The sequence below is a fragment of the Mobula birostris genome, chromosome 19 (genome assembly GCF_030028105.1).
Source record: "Mobula birostris isolate sMobBir1 chromosome 19, sMobBir1.hap1, whole genome shotgun sequence".
NCBI classification, from domain to species: Eukaryota; Metazoa; Chordata; class Chondrichthyes; order Myliobatiformes; family Myliobatidae; genus Mobula; species Mobula birostris.
The window spans coordinates 3,750,711-3,770,932 of record NC_092388.1 but is presented as its reverse complement, the minus strand read 5'-3'; the positions used below and the strand labels follow the sequence as shown (position 1 = coordinate 3,770,932).

Genomic DNA, 20,222 nt, shown 5'->3' with positions numbered 1-20,222 from the left:
CTCAATGAACTGGAGAACGATGCTAGTTGGGGTCAGGGCTTCATGCTTTGACTCTGGTAGGGTCACCCATGCAAACAGGTCAAAGGGTGGAGGCCAGACTAAGAGTGGTCCATCGGTCATCCAGCTCAGGGCTAACAACCCTGACTGGTCAAACAAAACTGTCACTGAAACAGCAATGAAGAATCCTTCGACATCTGAGTGCGATGGTATTCCTCAGTCTACACCTGGGACTTGCTTGACTGACAGCAGTGAAAACCGAGAGGTAGCTACTGACGTGATGAAGGAAGCCGTGAACACAGACAGAGATGGTGGACCTTCATTACTGCCTGAAATGCCAGTGGTGTAATAGGCAGAGCATCCCCTCCACAGATGCTGCCTGACCTGCTGAGTTCCTCCAGCCATTTGGTGTGCATTTCTGGACCAGTAGCCTACTTGACAAACAAAGAGAGTGGCAGGACTTGTTTATGCTGTAATTTGAATTGGCTACGGCAGAGCAGGCAACAATAAAGAGATTATTGTACCTCATTGGTCACAAGGGAAGAGAATTGTATCATGTTGTAAAGCTCCCAATTCAGGCCTTGGAGAATACTTAAGATTCATTACCAGCATGTTCTAACCCACCAGGAACTGAACAATAGATCATTAATATTCATAATGCACCATGTAGTAGGGAAAGTCTGTTGAGCATTTATTATTCAAGCAATGGCTGTTTGCAGACAGAATGTAGAACATTACAAAGTTCAAAGTTCACATTTATTATCAATGTATACCATATACAACCTTGTGATTTATCTTCTTGCAGGCAGCCACAAAACAAAGAAACACAATAGAATCCACAAAAAAAAACCATACACCACAAAGATCATCAAACATCCAATGTGCAAAAGAGGATAAGTTGTGCAAATAGTAAAATTAAGTGAATAAATAATACATAGAACATGAGCCGCAGAGTCTCTGAAAGTGAGGTCACAGGCCGCGGAGTCTCTGAAAGTGAGGTCACAGGCAGTGGAGTCTCTGAAAGTGAGGTCACAGGTCACAGAATCTCTGAAAGTGAGGTCACAGGCCGCGGAGTCTCTGAAAGTGAGGTCACAGGTCACAGAGTCTCTGAAAGTGAGGTCACAGGCCGCGGAGTCTCTGAAAGTCAGGTCACAGAGTCTCTGAAAGTGAGGTCACAGGCTGCAGTGCAGAGACCCCGGAAGTGATGTCACAGGCCGCTGAGTCAGTTCAGAGCTGAGGCGAGTGAAGCCTGTCCAGGAGCCCAGTGGCCACAGGGAAACAACTGCTCCTGAATCTGTCTGTGTGGGGCCCAAGACCCTACACCTGCTGCCAGATAATTACAACTCGAAGAGGGGGAGATGGGTCAATCGCAGGCAGGCTGTGCTGAACACCAGCACAATACAGGCTCTTTGTCCCACAATGTTATGCCAGCCTATTAACCTACTGCAAGATCAATCTAACCCTTCCCTCCTTCATAGCCCTCCTTTTTTGTATCATCCGTTGCCTATCTAAGAGTCTCTTAAATGTCCCTAATGTACCTGTCTCTACCACTACCACTGGCAGCACGTTCCACACACCCACCACTCTCAGTGTTTAAAAAAAACCTACCTCCGACATTCCCCTACACTTCCCTCCAATCACCTTAAAATTCTGCCCCCGAAACAATCCAGTGACTTTCCACATGGTATGAAGCAACCTGCAGTTGTTTGTCCTTGCGTTTCTGATAGTACCGAGTAAACGATCTGCTCCCCCACTGTTATATCCAAGGGCAGAGTCATGGAGAACTATGTTGTGCTGTCGTGTTGCATTACCTCATTTCCAGACGTTTGTCTTTCCATTAACAAACTTAACTTTGATGCAAGTTTCAGAGAATTAACCCTAACATTCAGACCAAGGTCTGTTATGATTCACTTCTACTGAATCAAATGGCTCCTTGAGGTTGTTATAGCCTGGAGTTGTAGTGGGGATAAGCTCCCAATTATTAGATGCTCCCAATGGCAAATGTCTGAAATAGCCTCTGACAACCAAGTCCAGCTCCTGGTCTTCACATGTGGCCTAACTACTAAGTCAGGCGGAACTATTTCTACTGGCAGGAGAAAGGGCAAAGGTGGGTTACTGGTGCCTTAAAACCAGTTGCTTTGGGCAGATGGGTCTTGTTAGCTGTGGTTGGCACCTTATCTGGGAGAAGGAAAGCTCTGATCTGAAACCTCCACTGCCTTGCCGCTATACCCACTCATGGGGAAGGCTTTTGGAGTAAACCCTGAGGAAAGGTATGCTGGGTTCAATGCTGACTGGCAACTCCTGTGAAGCTGCTGGTGGCAAACTATATTGGTTTCTGCCTCTCCTTTGGATTTAACAGCTGCTTGGAGAGGGCAAGCCTGCTGCATGGGCAACATCTTATTCTCCAAATCATACTGCCTTGAGTAGACAGCTGGGATGTGACATCCACGATTGACCTCGATCAATGGGGGCCTACTGAATCAAGCTGGTCCGGTAGATAGCTCATAAAAACTATTTCCTTTCTAGTTTAAAGCTCAAGAGATTCTGCAGATGCTGGAAAACCAGAGCATCGCACAAAAAATTCTGGAGGTAATCAGCAGATCAGGCGGCAAACCGTCAATGTTTCAGGCTGAGGAAGGACTGGAAAGGAAGGGGGAAGAAGGCAGAATAAGAAGGTGGGGGAAGCTAGCAGGTGACAGGTGAGGGTGAAAGCAGGTGTGTGGGAGAGGAGGGTAGAATGAGAAGCTGGGTAGTGTTAGATGGAAGAGGTAAAAGGTTGAAGAAGACAAAATGTGATAGGATAGGAGAGTGGACCATGGGAGAAAGGGAAGGAAGAGGGGCACCAGAGGGAGCTGATGGGCAGATGAGGAGAAAAGAGGGGATGAGGGGAGCCGGAATGAAGAATGGAAAAAGAGAGAATAAGAAGATTGGAGAAAAATTGATGCTCTAGTTTGTTTTTCTCAGTGAAATATCTTCCCCTCATGAGGGACATTTGCTTATGCTGTTCACAACTGCGATCTGTACAGTCCATAGTGCCGTAAGACATATTGACACATTTATTTATTTATTTATTTAGAGATATAGCGTGTAGTAGACCCTTCTGGCCCTTCGAGTCACGCCACCCCACAACCCCGATTAACCCTAACCTCACCATGGGACAATTTACAATGACCAATTACCTGACCCGGTGTGTCTTTGGACTGTGGGAGAAAACCAAAGCACCTGGGGAAACCCACACATTCGGCAGGGAAAATGTACAGAAACTCCTTACAGATGGCGCTGGAATTGAACTCTGGAACGCCCAGCTGCGCTAATCATAACGCTGTTGTGGTTTCCATTTGGCCTATCGAGCCTGCTCTGCCATTCCATCACAGTTGATTTATTATCCCTGTCAGTCCCATTCTCCTGCCTTCTCCCCGTAAACTTTGACAACCTTACTAATCAGAAAACCCTTAACCACCACTTTAAATGCCCAATGAACTGGCCTTCACAGCTGTCTGTGACAATGAATTCTGCAGATTCACCATCCTCTGGGTAAAGGTAGTCTGTTGTAATTACAAAGTGAATGCTAAACAATAATTGTGACCAGCTTCGTATTTATTTGTGAGACGATGTGAATGACTTCACAGGCAACAAGCAAACTGCTTTCAGTTTTAGAGGATGCCTTGCATTTCTGGAATACAGCTATACCAGTATTTCCCAGCCATTTATAAGTCAATGAGGGAAGGGCACTGTGATTTAAAGTAAATTTACTATCAAAGTGCTTGCATGTCACCATATGCTATTCTGAGGTTCATTTTCTTGCAGGCATTCACAGTAAGACAAAGAAATACAATAGAATCAATGAAAAACTTCACAAAAACAAGGACAAGCAACCAATGTGAAAAAGATAACGAATTGTGCAAATGTGAAAAGAAAACCAAATAATACTAATAACAAATAAATAACATGAGTTGTACAGTCCTTCCAAGTGAGTCCATAGGTTGTGAAATTGGTTCGTGGCTGAGGTGAATGAAGTTCAGGAGCTGGAGGCTGAAGAGTAATAACTGTTCCTAAACCTGGTGTTGTGGGATGTAAGGCTGTTGTACATCCTTCCTGATGGCAGCAGCGAGAAGCCAGCAAGGCCTATAGAGCAAATTTATTCTGGCAGATATCCTTGTCACCATGGGAATATGCCAGCATCGGATTTTAAATGTCTTTTCTTAAACCCTGTGATAATTGGTTCAATTATTTCACATGAATGAACCATGTAGGATTGCTCATGGTAGAAGGATAAAATTCTGAACATAGTCAGATTTTACACAGAAATTATAGACATAATTGACCATTAGATCATAAGACATAGGAGCTGTATTAAGCCATTCGGCCCATTGAGTCTGCTCTACATTCCATCATGACTGATGTATTATCCCTCTCAACCCCATTTTCTCCTGCCCTCTCCCCGTACCTTTGACACCTTGAATTGAGCCTGGGAACACACTGAGCGTTTCAGGAACAACTTCCTCCCGTTTCTGAATGGACAATGAACCAATGAACACTTCCTTAGTACTTTATTTCTTTTTTTATTGCTCTCTTTTTGCACTACTTAGTTATTTTATATATATATATTGTCTATTCTTATTGTAATTGGTGTTTTTTTCACTATTATGTATTGCAAAGTACTGCTGCTGCAAAACAGCTAATTTCAGGATATCAAAGTTGAATTTGAGAGCAAAATGAGCCATTAAAAATACTGTAATTTGGAGCGTGGTAAAAAAGATTGGAATCGGTGACGAAGGACATCTGGGGTCTTGGCCTCCAGTCGGCACTTGCAGGCCGCTGAGATGGAGTGTGGTGAAGGGCAGCTGTGAATGTCGGGCTGCCCCAGGTTGGTGGGTCCTGGCGTGAGACGTCTGTATGAGCAGGAGGCACAAGGGCTGGTGAGTCTGCAAGCCTGGAGTCCGAAACCTGAAGTTCGGGGTCCCATTACCTGCTAGTGCAGGGTTGGAACCAAAGATCAAAGTCCAAAGGACGATTGCAAGCCTAAAATTCGAAGCCCGATGACTGAAGTCAGGAAAGTGGTGTCCCAGTTGCCTACCCTGTCCTGGGAATGGAGGACTGTCTGTCTGGGTGGGAGGGAGGGAGGGAGGGAGGATTCAAAGGAGGAAAAGGACTTGTTTTGCTATTGTTGTTTGGTTGCTTGTTGTGTTCTGTTTTGTTGTCTTGGTACTGAACTCTCAGACTCACAAACATTAGGCCTCTGACTTCCAGTTCCCAGTCAATAGACAATAGGTGCAGGAGTAGGCCGTTCAGCCCTTCGAGCCAGCACTGCCATTCACTGTGATCATGGCTGATCATCCACAATCTGTACCCTTTTCCTGCCTTCTCCCCATATCCCTTGACTCATCTATTTTTAAGAGCTCTATCTAACTCTTTCTTGAAAGAATCCAGACAATTGGCCTCCACTGCCTTCTGAGGCAGAGCATTCCACAGAACCACAACCCTCTGTGTGAAAAAGTTTTTCCTCAACTCCGTTCTAAATGGTCTACCCTTTATTCTTAAACTGTGGCCTCTGGTTCTGGATTCATCCATCAGCGGGAACATGTTTCCTACTTCTGACTCCCTTGTTCTAAGCTAACCCAACACCCTATATGAAGAAGCAACATATACAGTTATCACTTTCAATATGATTCTTTCAAACAACAAGATGAATGGTATTCCTTTTGAAGGAAGTGGGAGGGCAGGAGCAGCGGTGGTTGCCTGGGTGAGGGTGACACCCATGATGGGTTGATCTTGGCAAAGGTGCAAAGACAACTGGCCTTGGATGACTCAGTTCCCTAACAGTATGGTGCCACACTGCCTCCTGAACACGCTGGTCCAAGCAACAGCAACAATGCTGGGGATGGTCTCTGCAACCCCAGCTGCGATCTCTTGTCTCACTGGCAAACTGCCTGTCACCATAAAGGCAATATAAAGGAAGCAGAAGGAGGCAACAGAGGAAGAATGAAATAAAAACAGGCATGCTGGAGTGCTGGAGATACTCAGAAGATGTGGAGGGATAAAAGAGAACGGCATTTTAATGTCAATGATCTTTCATTAGAACTGGAAAACTGTGAAAACAAGGGTGTCTTAAGAAACCTCGAGAGAACAAAGAGGGTGACAGGGATGTTGACAGGTTACAGATGGTGTAAATGTTGTCATTTAAGCAAGGAAGGTGAAGGGTTGTTAAACATATCTGAAGTGAAGAGATGTAGATTTAGGGAGATGAGGGAGGAGAGAGGACAGATGAGAGAAAGGCAAACAATCTAAAATTGAGATTCAGCATAAACCAGAACCCAAATCAAACAGCTAGAACATGGAACATACAACATTGATCAGAGTACACAGAACACAGATCATAGAACATAGAACAGTATAGCACAATACGAGCCCTTCGGCCTATGATGTGGTGTCGACCTTTTAACCAAGTCCATAATCAATCAAACCCTTCCATTCTACACAGCCCAGAACATCCTTTTTTACATCCTTATGCCTATCCAAGAGTCTCTGAAATGTCCTAATCTATCTACCTCGACCACCAACCCAGGCTATGTATTCCATGCACCCACCACTTTCTGTGTAAAAAAAAAAAAAAAAAAAAAAAAAAAAAACATACCTCTTTACATGTCCTCCGAACTCTCCTCCCATCATCTTACATGAATATCCTCTAGTACTGGCCTTTGCTGCTCTGGGAAGAAGGTGGTAGCTGTCCACACTATGCCTCTCATGATCTACACACCTCGCTCCAAAGTGAAAAGCCCTATCTCAGTCAACCTTTCCTCAGGAGATTTGCTCTCTAATCCAGGCAACATCCTGGTAACTCTCCACTGCACCCTCTCTAAATTTTCCACAACTTCTCTACAATGAGATGACCAGAACTGAACACAAGCTGAAGGAAATAATCAACAGGTCAAATAGCATCCGTGTAGTGAGTCTGGTTATCTGAAATTGTTGAAACTCATAGTGAGTGAAGAAGTGACACATGACTGCAAGCAACTGCAGAGAGCTGTGGATGCAGCTCAGTATCATAGAAACGAACCTCGATCTTCAGTCCCACGTTAATCCTTTTTGATTTTCCATCACGTTGCACTTCAACTCTATCCCACACAAATGATAGAGAAAATTTGCAGTTAGTAGAATAGAGTAGAGGAGGAACAAGGGGGCAAAATCAAAAACGGTGATGAATACAGGACTGAAGATGTTATATTTGAATGCCCACAGTAGACAGAATAAGGTAGATGATCTTGTAGAGATTGGCAAGTATGACATTAGGGGGCTTAAGGTAAAGGAACCCTTAGGAGACGGTGATCATAATATGACAGAATTCACCTTTCAGTTTGAGAGAGAGAAGATAAAGTCAGATATATGAATATTACAGAGGGACAAATAGAATTACAGATGAATGAGCAAGGAGCTGACCAACATTGATTGGAAGGGGACACTAGTAAGAATGATGGCAGAGCAGCAATGGCTGGAGTTTCTGGGGGCAATTCAAAAGATGCAGGGTAGATACATCCCAAAGAAGAAGTATTTTAAAGGCAGGATGATGCAACAGTGGCTGACAAGGGAAGTCAAAGACAGCATAAAAGCAAAAGAGAAGACAGAAAATATGGCAAAAATTAGTAGGAAATTAGAGGACTGGGAATCATTTAAAAAAAAACAACAGAAGGCAACTGAAAAAACCATAAGGGCAGAAAAGATGAAATAAGAAGTAAAATTAACCGATTATATTAAAGGGGATACCAGAAGTTTTTCAGGTATATAAAGAGTAAAAGAGAGGTATAAGTGGATATTGGACCACTGGAAAATGATACTGGAAAGGTAGTACTGGGGGAAAAAGAAATAGCTTACAAGCTGAATAAGTATTTTGTATCATTCTTCATTGTGGAAGACACTAGCAGAATGCCAGAAATTCAAGAGTGTCAGAGAGCAAAAATGAGTGTTGTGCTATTACTAAGGGAAGTTGCTTTGGAAGCTGCAAGATGTGAAGGTAGATAAGTCACCTGGAGCAGGTGATCTACACCCCAGGGTTCTGAAAGAGGTGGCTGAAGAGTTTGTGGAGGCATTAGTAATGATCTTTTGAGAATCACAAGATTCTGGAATGGTTCTGGAGGACTGGAAAATTGCAAATGTCACTCTACTCTGTAAGAAGGGAGGGAGGTAGAAGGAAATAAATTATTGGCCAGTTACTCTGACTTCATTGATTTGGAAGATGTCAGAGTCCATTATTAATGATAAGGTTTCAGGGTACTTGGAGGCAAATGATAAAGTAGGCTAAAGTCAGCTTGGTTTCCTTGGGGGGAAATCTTGTCTGACAAACCTGTTGGAATTATTTGAAGAAATAACAGGCAGGATAGACGAAGGAGAATCAGTGGATGCTGTGGACTTAGCTTTTCAAAAGGCCTTTGAAAAGATACCGCAAATGTGGCTGCTCGACAAGATAAGAGCCCATGATATTACCAGAAAGATACTAGCATGGATAGGAGATTCGATAACCAGAAGGAGATAAAAGGTGGGAATAAAGGGGTCCTTTACAGGCTGGCTGTTGGTGACTAGTTGTGTCCGTGTTGGGACAGCTTCTTTTCACATTATATGTCAGTGATTCGGATGACGTAATTGATAGCTTTCTGGCCAAGTTTACAGATGATACAGAGATAGGTGGAGGGGCAGGTAGTGCCAAGGAAGCAAGGAATCTGCAGAAGGACTGAGTTAAATTGAGAGAATGGGTAAAGTAGAGGCAGAGGGGAAGTGTACGGCCATGCTCTTAGGTAGAAGGAATAAAAGCATAGGCCACTTTCTAAACAGGGAGAAAATTCAGAAATCAGAGGTGAAAAGGGACTTGGAAGTCCTCATGCACAGTTGGCATTCATTTTGAGAGGACTAAGATATAAAAGTGAAGATGTAACGCTGAGGCTTTATAAAGCATTCATCAGATTACATGGGATAATGTGAGCAGGTTTGGCTCCTTAACTCAGGAAAAAAAAGCGCTGGCTTGGAGAGAGTCCAGAGGAGGTTCACAAGAATGATTTTGGGAATGAAGAGAAATAGTTTAAGGAGCATACTTTGGCTCTAGGCCAGTAATCACTGGAGTTTAGAAGAATGGGTGTTGGTGATCTCATTAAAATCTATTGAATATTGAAAGACATTGGTAGAGTGGATGTGGGGAGGATGCTTCCAATAGTAGGCGAGTCTAGGACCAGAGAATACAGACTCAGAATAGAAAACATCACTTTAGAACAGAGATGACGAGCAATTTCTTTAGCAAGAGAGTGGTGAATCTATGGAATTCATTGCCACAGACAGATGTGGAGACCAAGTCATTTGGTATACTTAAAGTGGAGGTTGATAGTTTCTTAATTCATCAGGGCGCAAAGATTATGGGACGAAGGCAGGAGAATGAGGTTTAGCGGGATGATAAGTCAGCCATGATGGAATGTTGGAGCAGACTCATTGGGCCGAAAGGCCTAATTTGCTCCCATGTCTTATGGTCTTATGGTACCTCAGTGAAACAAAGGATGAAGTGCCATAAGAAATAGGAGCAGAATTTGGCCATTTAGCCCATCACATCAGCTCTGTAAGATTGAAAAGAGCAGCCGCAGAAACTTTAACAGATGAAAACTTACAGACGTTACAGGAGCTTGGAATAGTTGCTGTTCGGTGTATGTTCACTGACAGGGCATAGAAAAGGAGGCCGTTGTTTTGACAGAAATAATCCTCAGTAATTCCTTCACAAGAATGCCCAGAGAGATAGAAGTATTGCAAAGCTTGCATTTCTGTTAAATTGGATTAAAAGGAACTTCTTGTAAAACTGTTACACTGAGTTTCTTAGCAACAAAAGATTTATTTCAGACCAAAAGACCACAAGATTTGATTTGATTTGCTCACTCAAAAATTTATCCAGCTCTGTTGACCTTCACTCATCTGGGAGATGATCCTGAAAGAGAAAGAATCTAGTTCCCTGTTGATGGAGGTTCTACAAGTCTTTTCTGAAGCTGAACTCGGGGAACTGTGTACAGTTTTGGTTACCTTGTATTGGAAAGATGTGGTTAAACCAGAAAGTTTGCAGGTTTACAGGGGGATTGCCAGGACTCGACGGCCTGAGTTAAAGGGAGAGGTTGACCAGACTAGGTTTTTATTCCTTAGAACATAGGAGAAATAAAGAGTGACTTTTATGGAAGTGTTTGCAATTATGAGGGGCATAGACTAGGTAATGCTAACAGTCTTTTCCCCAGGGTAAGGAAATCCAAAACTAGGGACAGAGATTTGGAGAGAAGGAAATTATTTAAAAGGGACCGGAGGGGCAACTTTTTCACACAGAGGGTGGTGTCTGTCAGTGAATATTCATCAAACAGTGGCTAGTCCAAACTCTTATAACATATGGAATGAGCTGCCAGAGAGAATGGTTGAGGCAGGTACAGTAGTATTATTAAAGAGGCACCTATATACTGTATAAATATACTAAATAAGATATAGTTATTTATTATTATTATTATTTAATTTTTTTCTTCTATATTATGTATTGCATTGAACTGCTGCTGCTAAATTAACAGATTTCACGTCACATGCCGGTGATGATAATCCTGATTCTGAATCTGACTCTGCATTGTTGAATGTCGATTCTGCAATCTGATGGTGACGGGCAAGAAGCTGTTCCTGAAACACTGAATGTGTGTCTTCAGGCTCCTGTCCCTCCTCTTTGACATTAGCAATGAGAAGAGGGCATGTCCTTGGTGGTGGGGGCCCTTAATGATGGACGTCGCCATTTTGAGCATCGCCATTGCTGGGAAGGCTAGTGCCCGTGATGGAACTGACTGAGTTCACAACTTTCCGCAGCTTTTTCTGATCCTGTGCAGTGGCCTCTCCATACCAGACGGTGATACAACCAGTTAAAATGCTCTCCACTCCAGATCCAAATCAGCACAAAAAAAGCACAATAAGATATAGAACGCAATAATAATTAAAAAAAACACAGTAAATATAAATATATAAGATAGCTTATGTACATAAATTGATTACATGTCCATAAAGAGACACTAGGACAGGAAATGATAAAGTAGTGGTGTTTGGGGGTGTGGAGGGGTGGGGTAGTGGGTGGAGGTGTTGATCAGCCATACTGATTGGGGAAAATAATTGAGGCTGATGTTCCTGACGTGGATGCTACGCAGCCTCCTGTCTGATGAGAGCGGGACAAACAGTCCATGAGGAGGGTGGCTGCCCCTGTGAAGGAGAGTGGGCCACCATCATCTAGTATTAATTTGCATTCAAATGGCATTTTTGTACAGAAACACCACAAGAATGAATGATGTGAGAAAGGGAATGTGACACTGATACAACAGTGGTACCGAAGGCATGGACGGCTTCTGAGATGGGAAACCTTGGCCTTATAATTTCTGTCAGAGTCACCTCATGTACAGTCACTCCTGTGCCTAGCATCACTTTATAGACATACAATCAATCTATGTACATAAGCTATCTTACGTATCTATATTGTGTTGTTTTATTATTGTGTTCTTTATCTTCTTGTGTTTTTCTTTGTGCTGCATTGGATCTGGAGTAACAATTGTTTCATTTTCCTTTACGCGTGTGTATTGGAGGCCACTGGTGCGTTAACAGTTAGTGTGACCCTATTATAGCTTGGGGCACTCTGGACTTTGGAGCTCGAATCTGGTGCCGTCTGTAAGTGAATGTGTAGGTTTCCTCCGGGTGCTCTGGTTTCCTCCCACAGTCCAAAGATGTGCTGGTGAGTGGATTAATTGGTCATTATAAATGGTCCCGTGATTAGGCGAGGGTTAAATCAGTGAGTTTCTGGGCGGTGTGGTCCGTTGGACTGGAAAGGCCTGTTCTGCGTTCTGCGCTCTATCTCGAGATAAATAAATACAAATAAATGACATTAACCTATCTTGAATCTTGAATCACAGCCAGAGAGACCTCAGGGTAGTTGTTGTCACAGTAGAATAGGTGATGTTTCAGTAACATTAAAACCTCGTCGTTCACTGAGTGGGAAATGTAATTATTTTGCAACCTGCCTTCCCACAGAAATGTACATCCAGTTGATATTTAACAAGCTGTGTGTCCGGACATATGTCAAGCATGTTTTGACAAACGCGTGCTCTAACAAACTGTATTGTGATGCAAATGACAATAATACTGTTATAAAAATATGTGTCATTAATACGATGAAACCATCAGAAATGGGAACAGAATTAGGCCATTCAGCCCATCGAGTCTGCTCTGCCATTCCACCAAGGCTGATTTATTATCCCTCTCAACCCCATTCCCCTGCCTTTCTCCCGTAACCTTTGATACCCTGACTAATCAAGAACCTATCAACCTTTTCTTTAAATATACCCAGTGACTTGGCCTCCGCAGTTGCTGTGATAATGAATTTCACAATACTAATCCGTATTACCAAGAGGAGGAACAATAACAGTGAAGTCAGCTGGACAAATCATCGCTTACGTATGAGCCTCGAGTTGTGGTTTAAAAAAAAGACCATCACATTTCAATGTTAGTATCTCCTGGAGAGTAACCAACATTATTTTATAGTCCACTGGCCACATCCCTGGAATGAATATTGTTCACTTATGCAGTGGTTCTTCTTTAAAATCATTCCTTTGACTGAATCACTTTGAATTAATATTAAAACATGAGTACTCTGACAATGATTTAAACGACCGCGTTATTGGGTGCATTTCTCTTTTCTATTGCTGGCAGCTGAGGGAGAGCCGGTACTGTGCCTTGTGGCAAAAATACAAACAAATTGATGGTTTTTACAGCGTTTTGTAAACACACAGCAGCTCATTAGTATGCATTGTGATTTCTTAGCTCATTTGCATACTTTTCCCACAGAACGTAAAGCCTCATTTTAATGGGATCATCGGACTTGGAATCGCTCCTACTATGAGGTCTGAACTCACCCCAGGGTAGTGAGCAGCCACTGTAGCTTTATCAGCAGAGCAGCTTGCCTGTCAGTCTGTCTGTCCTGAATGACTTACGCTCCTCTGAGCTCACCCATCCAAAATATTTTATTTTTCTCTGGTCCGTGGATTAATCAGCCACGGAAGACTGTCTGTGAGATTATTCATTCTCTGGTGCACTTGATAGCTGCAGAAAGATGGCTGTGGTGTGTGCTTTCCGAAACAGTTTCTCAAATTTCTTTCCTGGCCTTGGCTGCTGTCTTCGGCTCGATGCACAACGCAAGAATAACGCATCACAAATCACCAAAGTAAAGGTTGACTTGTCTCTCTTTCCCACAGGCGGTACATGCCAAAGCAACGCGCTCCCTGCCTTAATGCGGCCACCAGTCCATGCCGTGCAGCCTTCCTTGGATGTTAAACCATTTCTTCCATTCCCGTTGGACACTGCATCTGCCGTCAGCCTTTTCCCGAATTTTAATGCGGTGAGTTCTTTGTTTCTACTCTTTATTATTGGCCAGAGTCGCCTTGAAGGGACCTGGGGTTGTGAGGTGTGAATGTTTTCCAGTACCTGCTGCGTGTGTGTACGATGAAGAAAGAAGTGTCGTGACTACAAGATGAGTCTTTTAGAAATTGTCTGTTGGAAAGAAGTTCGTGTTCTTAATAATTATGAGGCCACATCTCATTTTGATTTTGTGGAAACGCCATTTGGTGCAGCCACTATTGTCACTGAACCTGCAGTCATCAGTTATAGGCTTCATTACATCATAAATACTGGTACCTACCTACTTACCTATGTCATTATTACTAATATGTACCAATTATATTCTACATTCTAGATAACCTCCCACTTCCTATGGGAACCATAATACTCCTTGCTGTATATTTTTTGACTTTTACTAAAAGACTTTCTTGAAAGTGTAGGTTGCATTGAAATTTCCGCCTGCCTACCAATGTGCAAGTAACATTGGTATTGTGTACATTGATTTACTGAGTGCAAAATACCTTTTCACAACTTGTCAAAGATGCTTGTGCTTTTTGACACGTTGTAGCCCTGAGACAAACTTTTTGTAACACTTAACGCAAATTATTTCATGTTAGAATTAAAACCAGAAACAGCATTCTCAGCACCTCTACAGAATTTCCACCAGTGATGGTGATATTCTGGGCTGTCACAGTAGCATAGAGGTTAACGCAAACGCTTTACAGCACCAGCAGTCACCGACTGGCATTCGATTCCCTCTGTTGTCTGTAAGAAGTTTGTACATTAGCTCTGTGACCGTGTGGGTTTCCTCTGGGTGCTCTGGTTTCCTCCCACAGTCCAAAGATCTCCGGTTAGGCTTAGTGAGGTGCGGGGATGCTACGTTGCTACCGGAAGCCACCTCACGTACTATCAGTCACCTTATGTACAGCCCAGCGTCACTTTATAGACATACAATCAATCTATGTATAGAAACTATGTTATGTATTTACTGTATATTTATTGTGTGCTTTTTTAGTATTGTTTTTGTGTTCTTTATAGAGTCATAGAAAAATACAACACTGAAACAGGCCCTTCAACCCAAATAATCTGTGCTGAACCTTTTGAATTGCCTAGTCACATCAACCCAGACCAGAGCCCTCCACGCCCTTCCTATCCATGTACCTATCCAAACTTCTCTTAAACATTGAAATCAAAATCTCTTCCACCACTTGCATGGGCAGCTCATCCCACACTCCCACCACCCTCTGAGTGAAGAAGTTTCCCCTCAGGTTCCACTTAAACATTTCACCTTTCACCCTTAATCCATGAGCTCTTAGTTGTAGTGTCACCAAACCACAGTGGAAAAAGCCTGCTTGCATTTACATTACCTATACCCCTCGTAAAGTTTTAAAGATTAATTTTATTGTCAAGTATGCATGTACAATACAACTCTAATATTCGTCTTCTCTAGATAGCCATGAAATACAGAAAAGAGAAGAGACATCAACCCCCGCCCTGCATGAAAAGGAAAAGGAAACAAAACTCACAAACTCCAAACCCCTCACCACCGCCCTTGCGGAAAAACTAACAGTTTGTCACAGAAAATGGCTTCCTTTCTAACTTGGGTCCTTCAACTCCAATCAGATTTAATTATCAGTCAAACCCTTCATAGACACAGCTGAACAAGACAACGTTCCTCTGGGACCAAAGGTGCAAAACAAAATACCAAGCAAACATTCAAAAATAGTGAGTAACAGTCCTGGAAACATCCTTGTAAATTTTCTCTGTACTTCTTCAATCTTATTTACATATTTCCTGTAGGCAGGTGACCAAAACTGCATACAGTACTCCAAATGAGGCCTCATCAATGTCTTATACAATTTCACCATAACATCCCATCTCCTGTACTCAGTGTGTTTATATGTTTCCTCTGTGTTTTTCTCTGTGCTGCATCGGATCTGGACAAACAATTATTTTGTTCTCCTTACGCTTGTGTACTGGAAATGACATTAAACAATCTTGAGTCTTGAGGTATGGCGACACTTGCGGGCTGCCGCCAGCTCGTCCTTGCACTGAGTTGCTTGTTGATGCCGACAACGATTTCACTGCATGCTTCAATGTTTCGATATACGCATGACAAATGAAGCTAATTTCTTTAATCTCTATTAGGTCAAGATGAAAACAAAGATCAGGATATGCCAATATTATGCCAGTAAATTTTTGAAGCGATTGAACACAATTATTGTCAAGCAACCTGACTGCCAGTAAACTAGCTATGGAGGCATGTACCTTTGTATTTTAATTGTTGTTGAAGATGGGAAAAAAAGTTTTTTTTAAAGCTTTCTCTTTCTACTTTTTTTTCTAATTACTACCATCATGCATTTTTGATTGTTCTCCTGAGTAGCTAGGAACTGACTCTCCACGATTGTTTATCTTCGTTCAGTCGTTGTACAGCCCATTAATGATCCTTTAATCTCAAACTACAGCGGAATTTACATTTATGCATATCTGAAGTACGTAGCTGCTAATTGAAGTGCTCCTGAATAGCAAGCAGATTCACATTCAGGTTTATCACATGTACATCAAACATACAGTGAAATGTGTCATTTGTGTTAGCAAACAACACACCTGAGGATGTGTTGGGGCACTCTGCGAGTTTCGACACACACTCTGGCACCAACATCGCATGCCCACAATGTTCAACAGAACAACACAAGCAATAACAACATCGACAGAACAAAACAAGACAGAAACCAGTAACACAAACTCCTTTCCCAGCCTCCCACTCATTCACACACACAGCCAGGCCTCCCACCCGAGGACGAGCCAACATTGGGCCTCCAGTCCTTGGCACCAGACTCTCAGACGCACAGATAGTTCCAACAAGTTAACTACGGCAAGCTGCCGAGCAAACCTCCATGTGCAAGTCAATGTGCAAAGGTGTGCATAGTGAGCAGTTACCACATCATCTGGCTCATCATAGAGCACTACAGCACAGATACAGGCCATTTGGCCCATCTAGCCCAAGGGTTCCCAACCTAGGATCTAGGTATCCAATGGTCAATGCCTCGGGTCTGTGGCATAAAAAGGGTTTTGGGAACCCCTGTCATAAGTCATAGGGTCATAGAACACTACAGCACAGATACAGGCCTCTCAGCCCATCTAGTCCATGCCGAACTGTTATTCTGCCCTGGCCCATTGGCCCGCACCTAGACCACAGCCCTCCCATCCATTTACCTATCCAAACCAAGTGTTGAAATCAGCCCCACATCTGCTGACAGCTCATCCCACCTTCTGAATGAGGAAATGTCCAGCTCTTGTTCCCCTAAAACTTTTCAGGTTTCACCTTTTACCCACGATCTCTAGAGTGATGCCATCTGGTACGAAGCCCCTAGTCAGGACACCCATTGCAGTAAGATCAAGGTGGTGGGGATTTCAGACAAACTGTGATCCAACCACGGTGGAGCTGGTGGAAGGTGATGACACTCCACAATGACAGTGAAGGGGAGGGAGGCTGTAACAGTGAAGGGTTCGCTTTTGTCTTGCATTCCATGACACTGGATCCTGACCCCAATCTGTTTAGTGGCTGCCCATGCATCAGCCTCCATGTGTTAAACGAAGTCACGCAAAGGCGTTCTTCATGAAGGGAATTCGCCCTTAGGAGAACCTCATATTTAACTTGAGTGTCTATATTACTAGCTTTGGTCTTGCCCGACCTCAGTGGAAAAAGTCTGCTTGCATTTTCCCTGTCTATAACACTCATAATTTTGTACAGCTCTATCAAGTCTCCCCTCATTCTCTGATGCTCCAGGCAGTAAAGTCCTAAACTATTCAACTTCACCCAAGAACTCAGGAGTTAGGTTTGTTGCACGAGTCCTCAAGCCCCATCCTGAGGTGTTTCATCTTTGACTTAACTTGTACGTAAAGTACACTCTCTGGACACGTTATTAGGCACCTCTTGTAACACGTGGTTATTTAAGTTAGTTGCCTTCCTGTCAGTTTGAACCAGTCTGGCCATGCTTCGCTGGTCTCTCTCATTAACAAGGCATTTTCAACCTCAGACTGATGCTCACTGAATGTTTTCTTTTGTTTCTCACACCATTCTCTGTAAACTCTAGAGACTGTTGTGTTTGAAAAGCCCAGGAGATCTGCAGTTTCTGAGATACTCAAACCACCCTGTCTGGCACCAGTAATCATTCCACAGTCAAAGTCACTTAGATCACATTTCTTCCCCAGTCTGATGTTTGATCTGAACAGCTGAACCTCTTGACTATGTCTGCATGCTTTTATGCATTAAGTTGCTGCCACCTGATTGACTGATTAGATATTTGCATTAACGAACAGGTGTAATAAAGTGGCCATTGCGTGTATATCCACAGCTTCAAAGCTAAAACGGTTTCTCACTCCAGGCTGTAGTGCACATCGGGGTCAGGGCTGACCTCAGGCAGCAAAGCCTGTCTGTGTCAAACACCTTTGGATGAGGCCATCTCAGAGCAATTCATTGAGAGATTTCACACTGTGCAATACTGTCAACGCAAATTGAAAAGGCTCTCTGTGGCATCGCTTAGACTCTTCCAGGCATATTTTGAACCTGCCTGAAATTAATTGAATTGTTTAGGAATTGCTAGCTGTGCACTCTGGGCTTCTGGAAGCCTTTGAACATTACAGGAACAACCACAGGGTCAATACAGGCTCTCAGCATCAGTAACCTTACTCTCCAAAAATATACTTTATTCATAAAATTTCAAAATATATGAGGCAGGATGTTCATCCTTTGTCATTCACTGTACCAAGTATATAATTACAATTCATTACAATCTCTATTCCGCCCTGGAATTCACTCGGTTTAATTAGAACATAGAAAAGAACAATACAGCACCAAACAGGCCTTTTAATCTACTCAAAAATCGTCTATCCCTTTGCTCCTTCATAGCCCTCCATTTTCAGAACATAGAATATAGAGCACTTTAGCTCAGTACAAGCCATTCGGTTGTGCCAACCTTTTAACCTACTCTAAGATCAATCTAACCCTTCTCTCCTACATAGCCCTCCATTTTTCTATCATCCATTTGCTTATCTAGGAGTTCTTAAATGCCTCTTATATGTCTGGCCCTACCACCACTCCTGGCAAGGGTTACATGCAACCACCTCTCTCTGTGTAAAAAAAAAACTCTACTTCTGACATCCCCCCCCCCCCCATATACTTTGCTCCAATTATCCCCCCCTCATATTAGTCATTTCTGTTCTGGGATAAGAAGGTGCTGGCTGTTCAGTCTTATCACCTTGCTATCACCTTCTTATCACCTTGTGCACCTCTATTTTGTTCCATCTCGTCCTCCTTTCCTCCAGTGAGAAAAGCCCTAGCTCACTCAACCTATCCTCATAAGACATGCTTTGTAATCCAGGCAGCATCCTGGTAAGTCTCCTTGGCACCCTCTCTAAAGCTTCCACATCCTTCCTATGATGAGATGAATGGAACTGAACACAATATTGCAAGTGTGGTCCAACCAGGGTTTTCTAGAGCTGTAACATTACCTCACTGCTCTTGAACGCAATCACCCAACTCATGAAGGTCAACACATGATGTGCCTTCTTAACCACCCTATCAACTTGAGTGGTAACTTTGAGGGATCGATGAACGTAGATCTCAAGATCCCTCTGTTCCTCCACACTGCTGAGACTCCTGTCATTAACCCTGTATTCTGCCTTCAAATTTGACTTTCCGAAGTGAATCACTTCACCTTTTTCCCAATCAGAATCAGGTTTATTATCACCAGCATGTGTCATCAAAATTGCTAACTTATCAGCAGCAGTTCAGTGCAATACATAATATAGAAGAGAAAAAAATAAAATAATAATAAATATATAAATAAATAAACAAATAAAGCAATTACAGTTTAAGTATATTGAATAGATTTAAAATCAGACAAAAATACAGAAATAGTATATATTAAAAAAGTGAGGTGGTGTCCAAGGGTTCAATGTCCATTTAGGAATCAGATGGCAGCAGGGAAGAAGCTGTTCCTGAATCGCTGAGTGTGTGCCTTCCGGCTTCTGTATCTCCTCCCTGATGGTAACAGTGAGAAAAGGGCATGCCCTGGGTGCTGGGGGTCCTTAATAATGGACACTGCCTTTCTGAGACACCGCTCCTTGAAGATGTCCTGGCTATTTTGTAGTCTAGTACCCAAAATGGAGCTGACTAGATTTACAACCCTCTGCAGCTTCTTTTGGTCCTGTGCGGTGCCCCCCTCCCCCCATGCCAGGCAGTGATGCAGCCTGTCAGAATCTCTCCACAGTACACCTATACAAGTTTTTGAGTGTATTTGTTGACATACCAAATCTCTTCAAACTCCTAATGAAGTATAGTTGCTGTCTTGCCTTCTTTATAACTGCATCGATATGTTGGGACCGGGTTAGATCCTCAGAGATCTTGACACCCAGGAACTTGAAACTGCTCACTCTCTCCACTTCTGATCCCTCTATGAGGATTGGTATGTGTTCCTTCATCTTACCCTTCCTGAAGTCCACAATCAGCGCTTTCGTCTTACTGACACTGAGTGCCAGGTTGTTGCTGTGACACTACTCCACTAGTTGGCATATTTTACTGCTGTATACCCTCTCATCACCATCTGAGATTCTACCAACAATGGTCGTATTGTCAGCAAATTTATAGATGGTATTTGAGCTATGCCTAGCCACACAGTCCTGGGTATAAGGAGAGTAGAGCAGTGGGCTAAGCACACACCCCTGACGTGTGCCAGTGTTGATCGTCAGCGAAATCCACCTGGTATTTCTCAGTCCAGCTTTGTATCCTCTCGATGTCTCTTTAT

General features: G+C 43.0%; 1 protein-coding gene across 5 annotated transcripts in view; it reads left to right on the top strand.

The window, feature by feature from the left end:
• Positions 1-20,222, top strand: part of LOC140212388 (zinc finger protein 385D-like) — a 345,265-nt gene that overhangs the window by 65,218 nt on the left and 259,825 nt on the right. For all 5 annotated transcript variants that reach the window (XR_011889708.1, XR_011889707.1, XM_072283136.1 and 2 more), the window contains exon 2: positions 13,272-13,414. Coding sequence is in view for 3 of the 5 variants with exons in the window: in XM_072283136.1 (XP_072139237.1) it covers positions 13,272-13,414 (143 nt within the window). In the remaining 2 variants the exon portion in view is untranslated. The remainder of the gene's footprint in view (positions 1-13,271; positions 13,415-20,222) is intronic.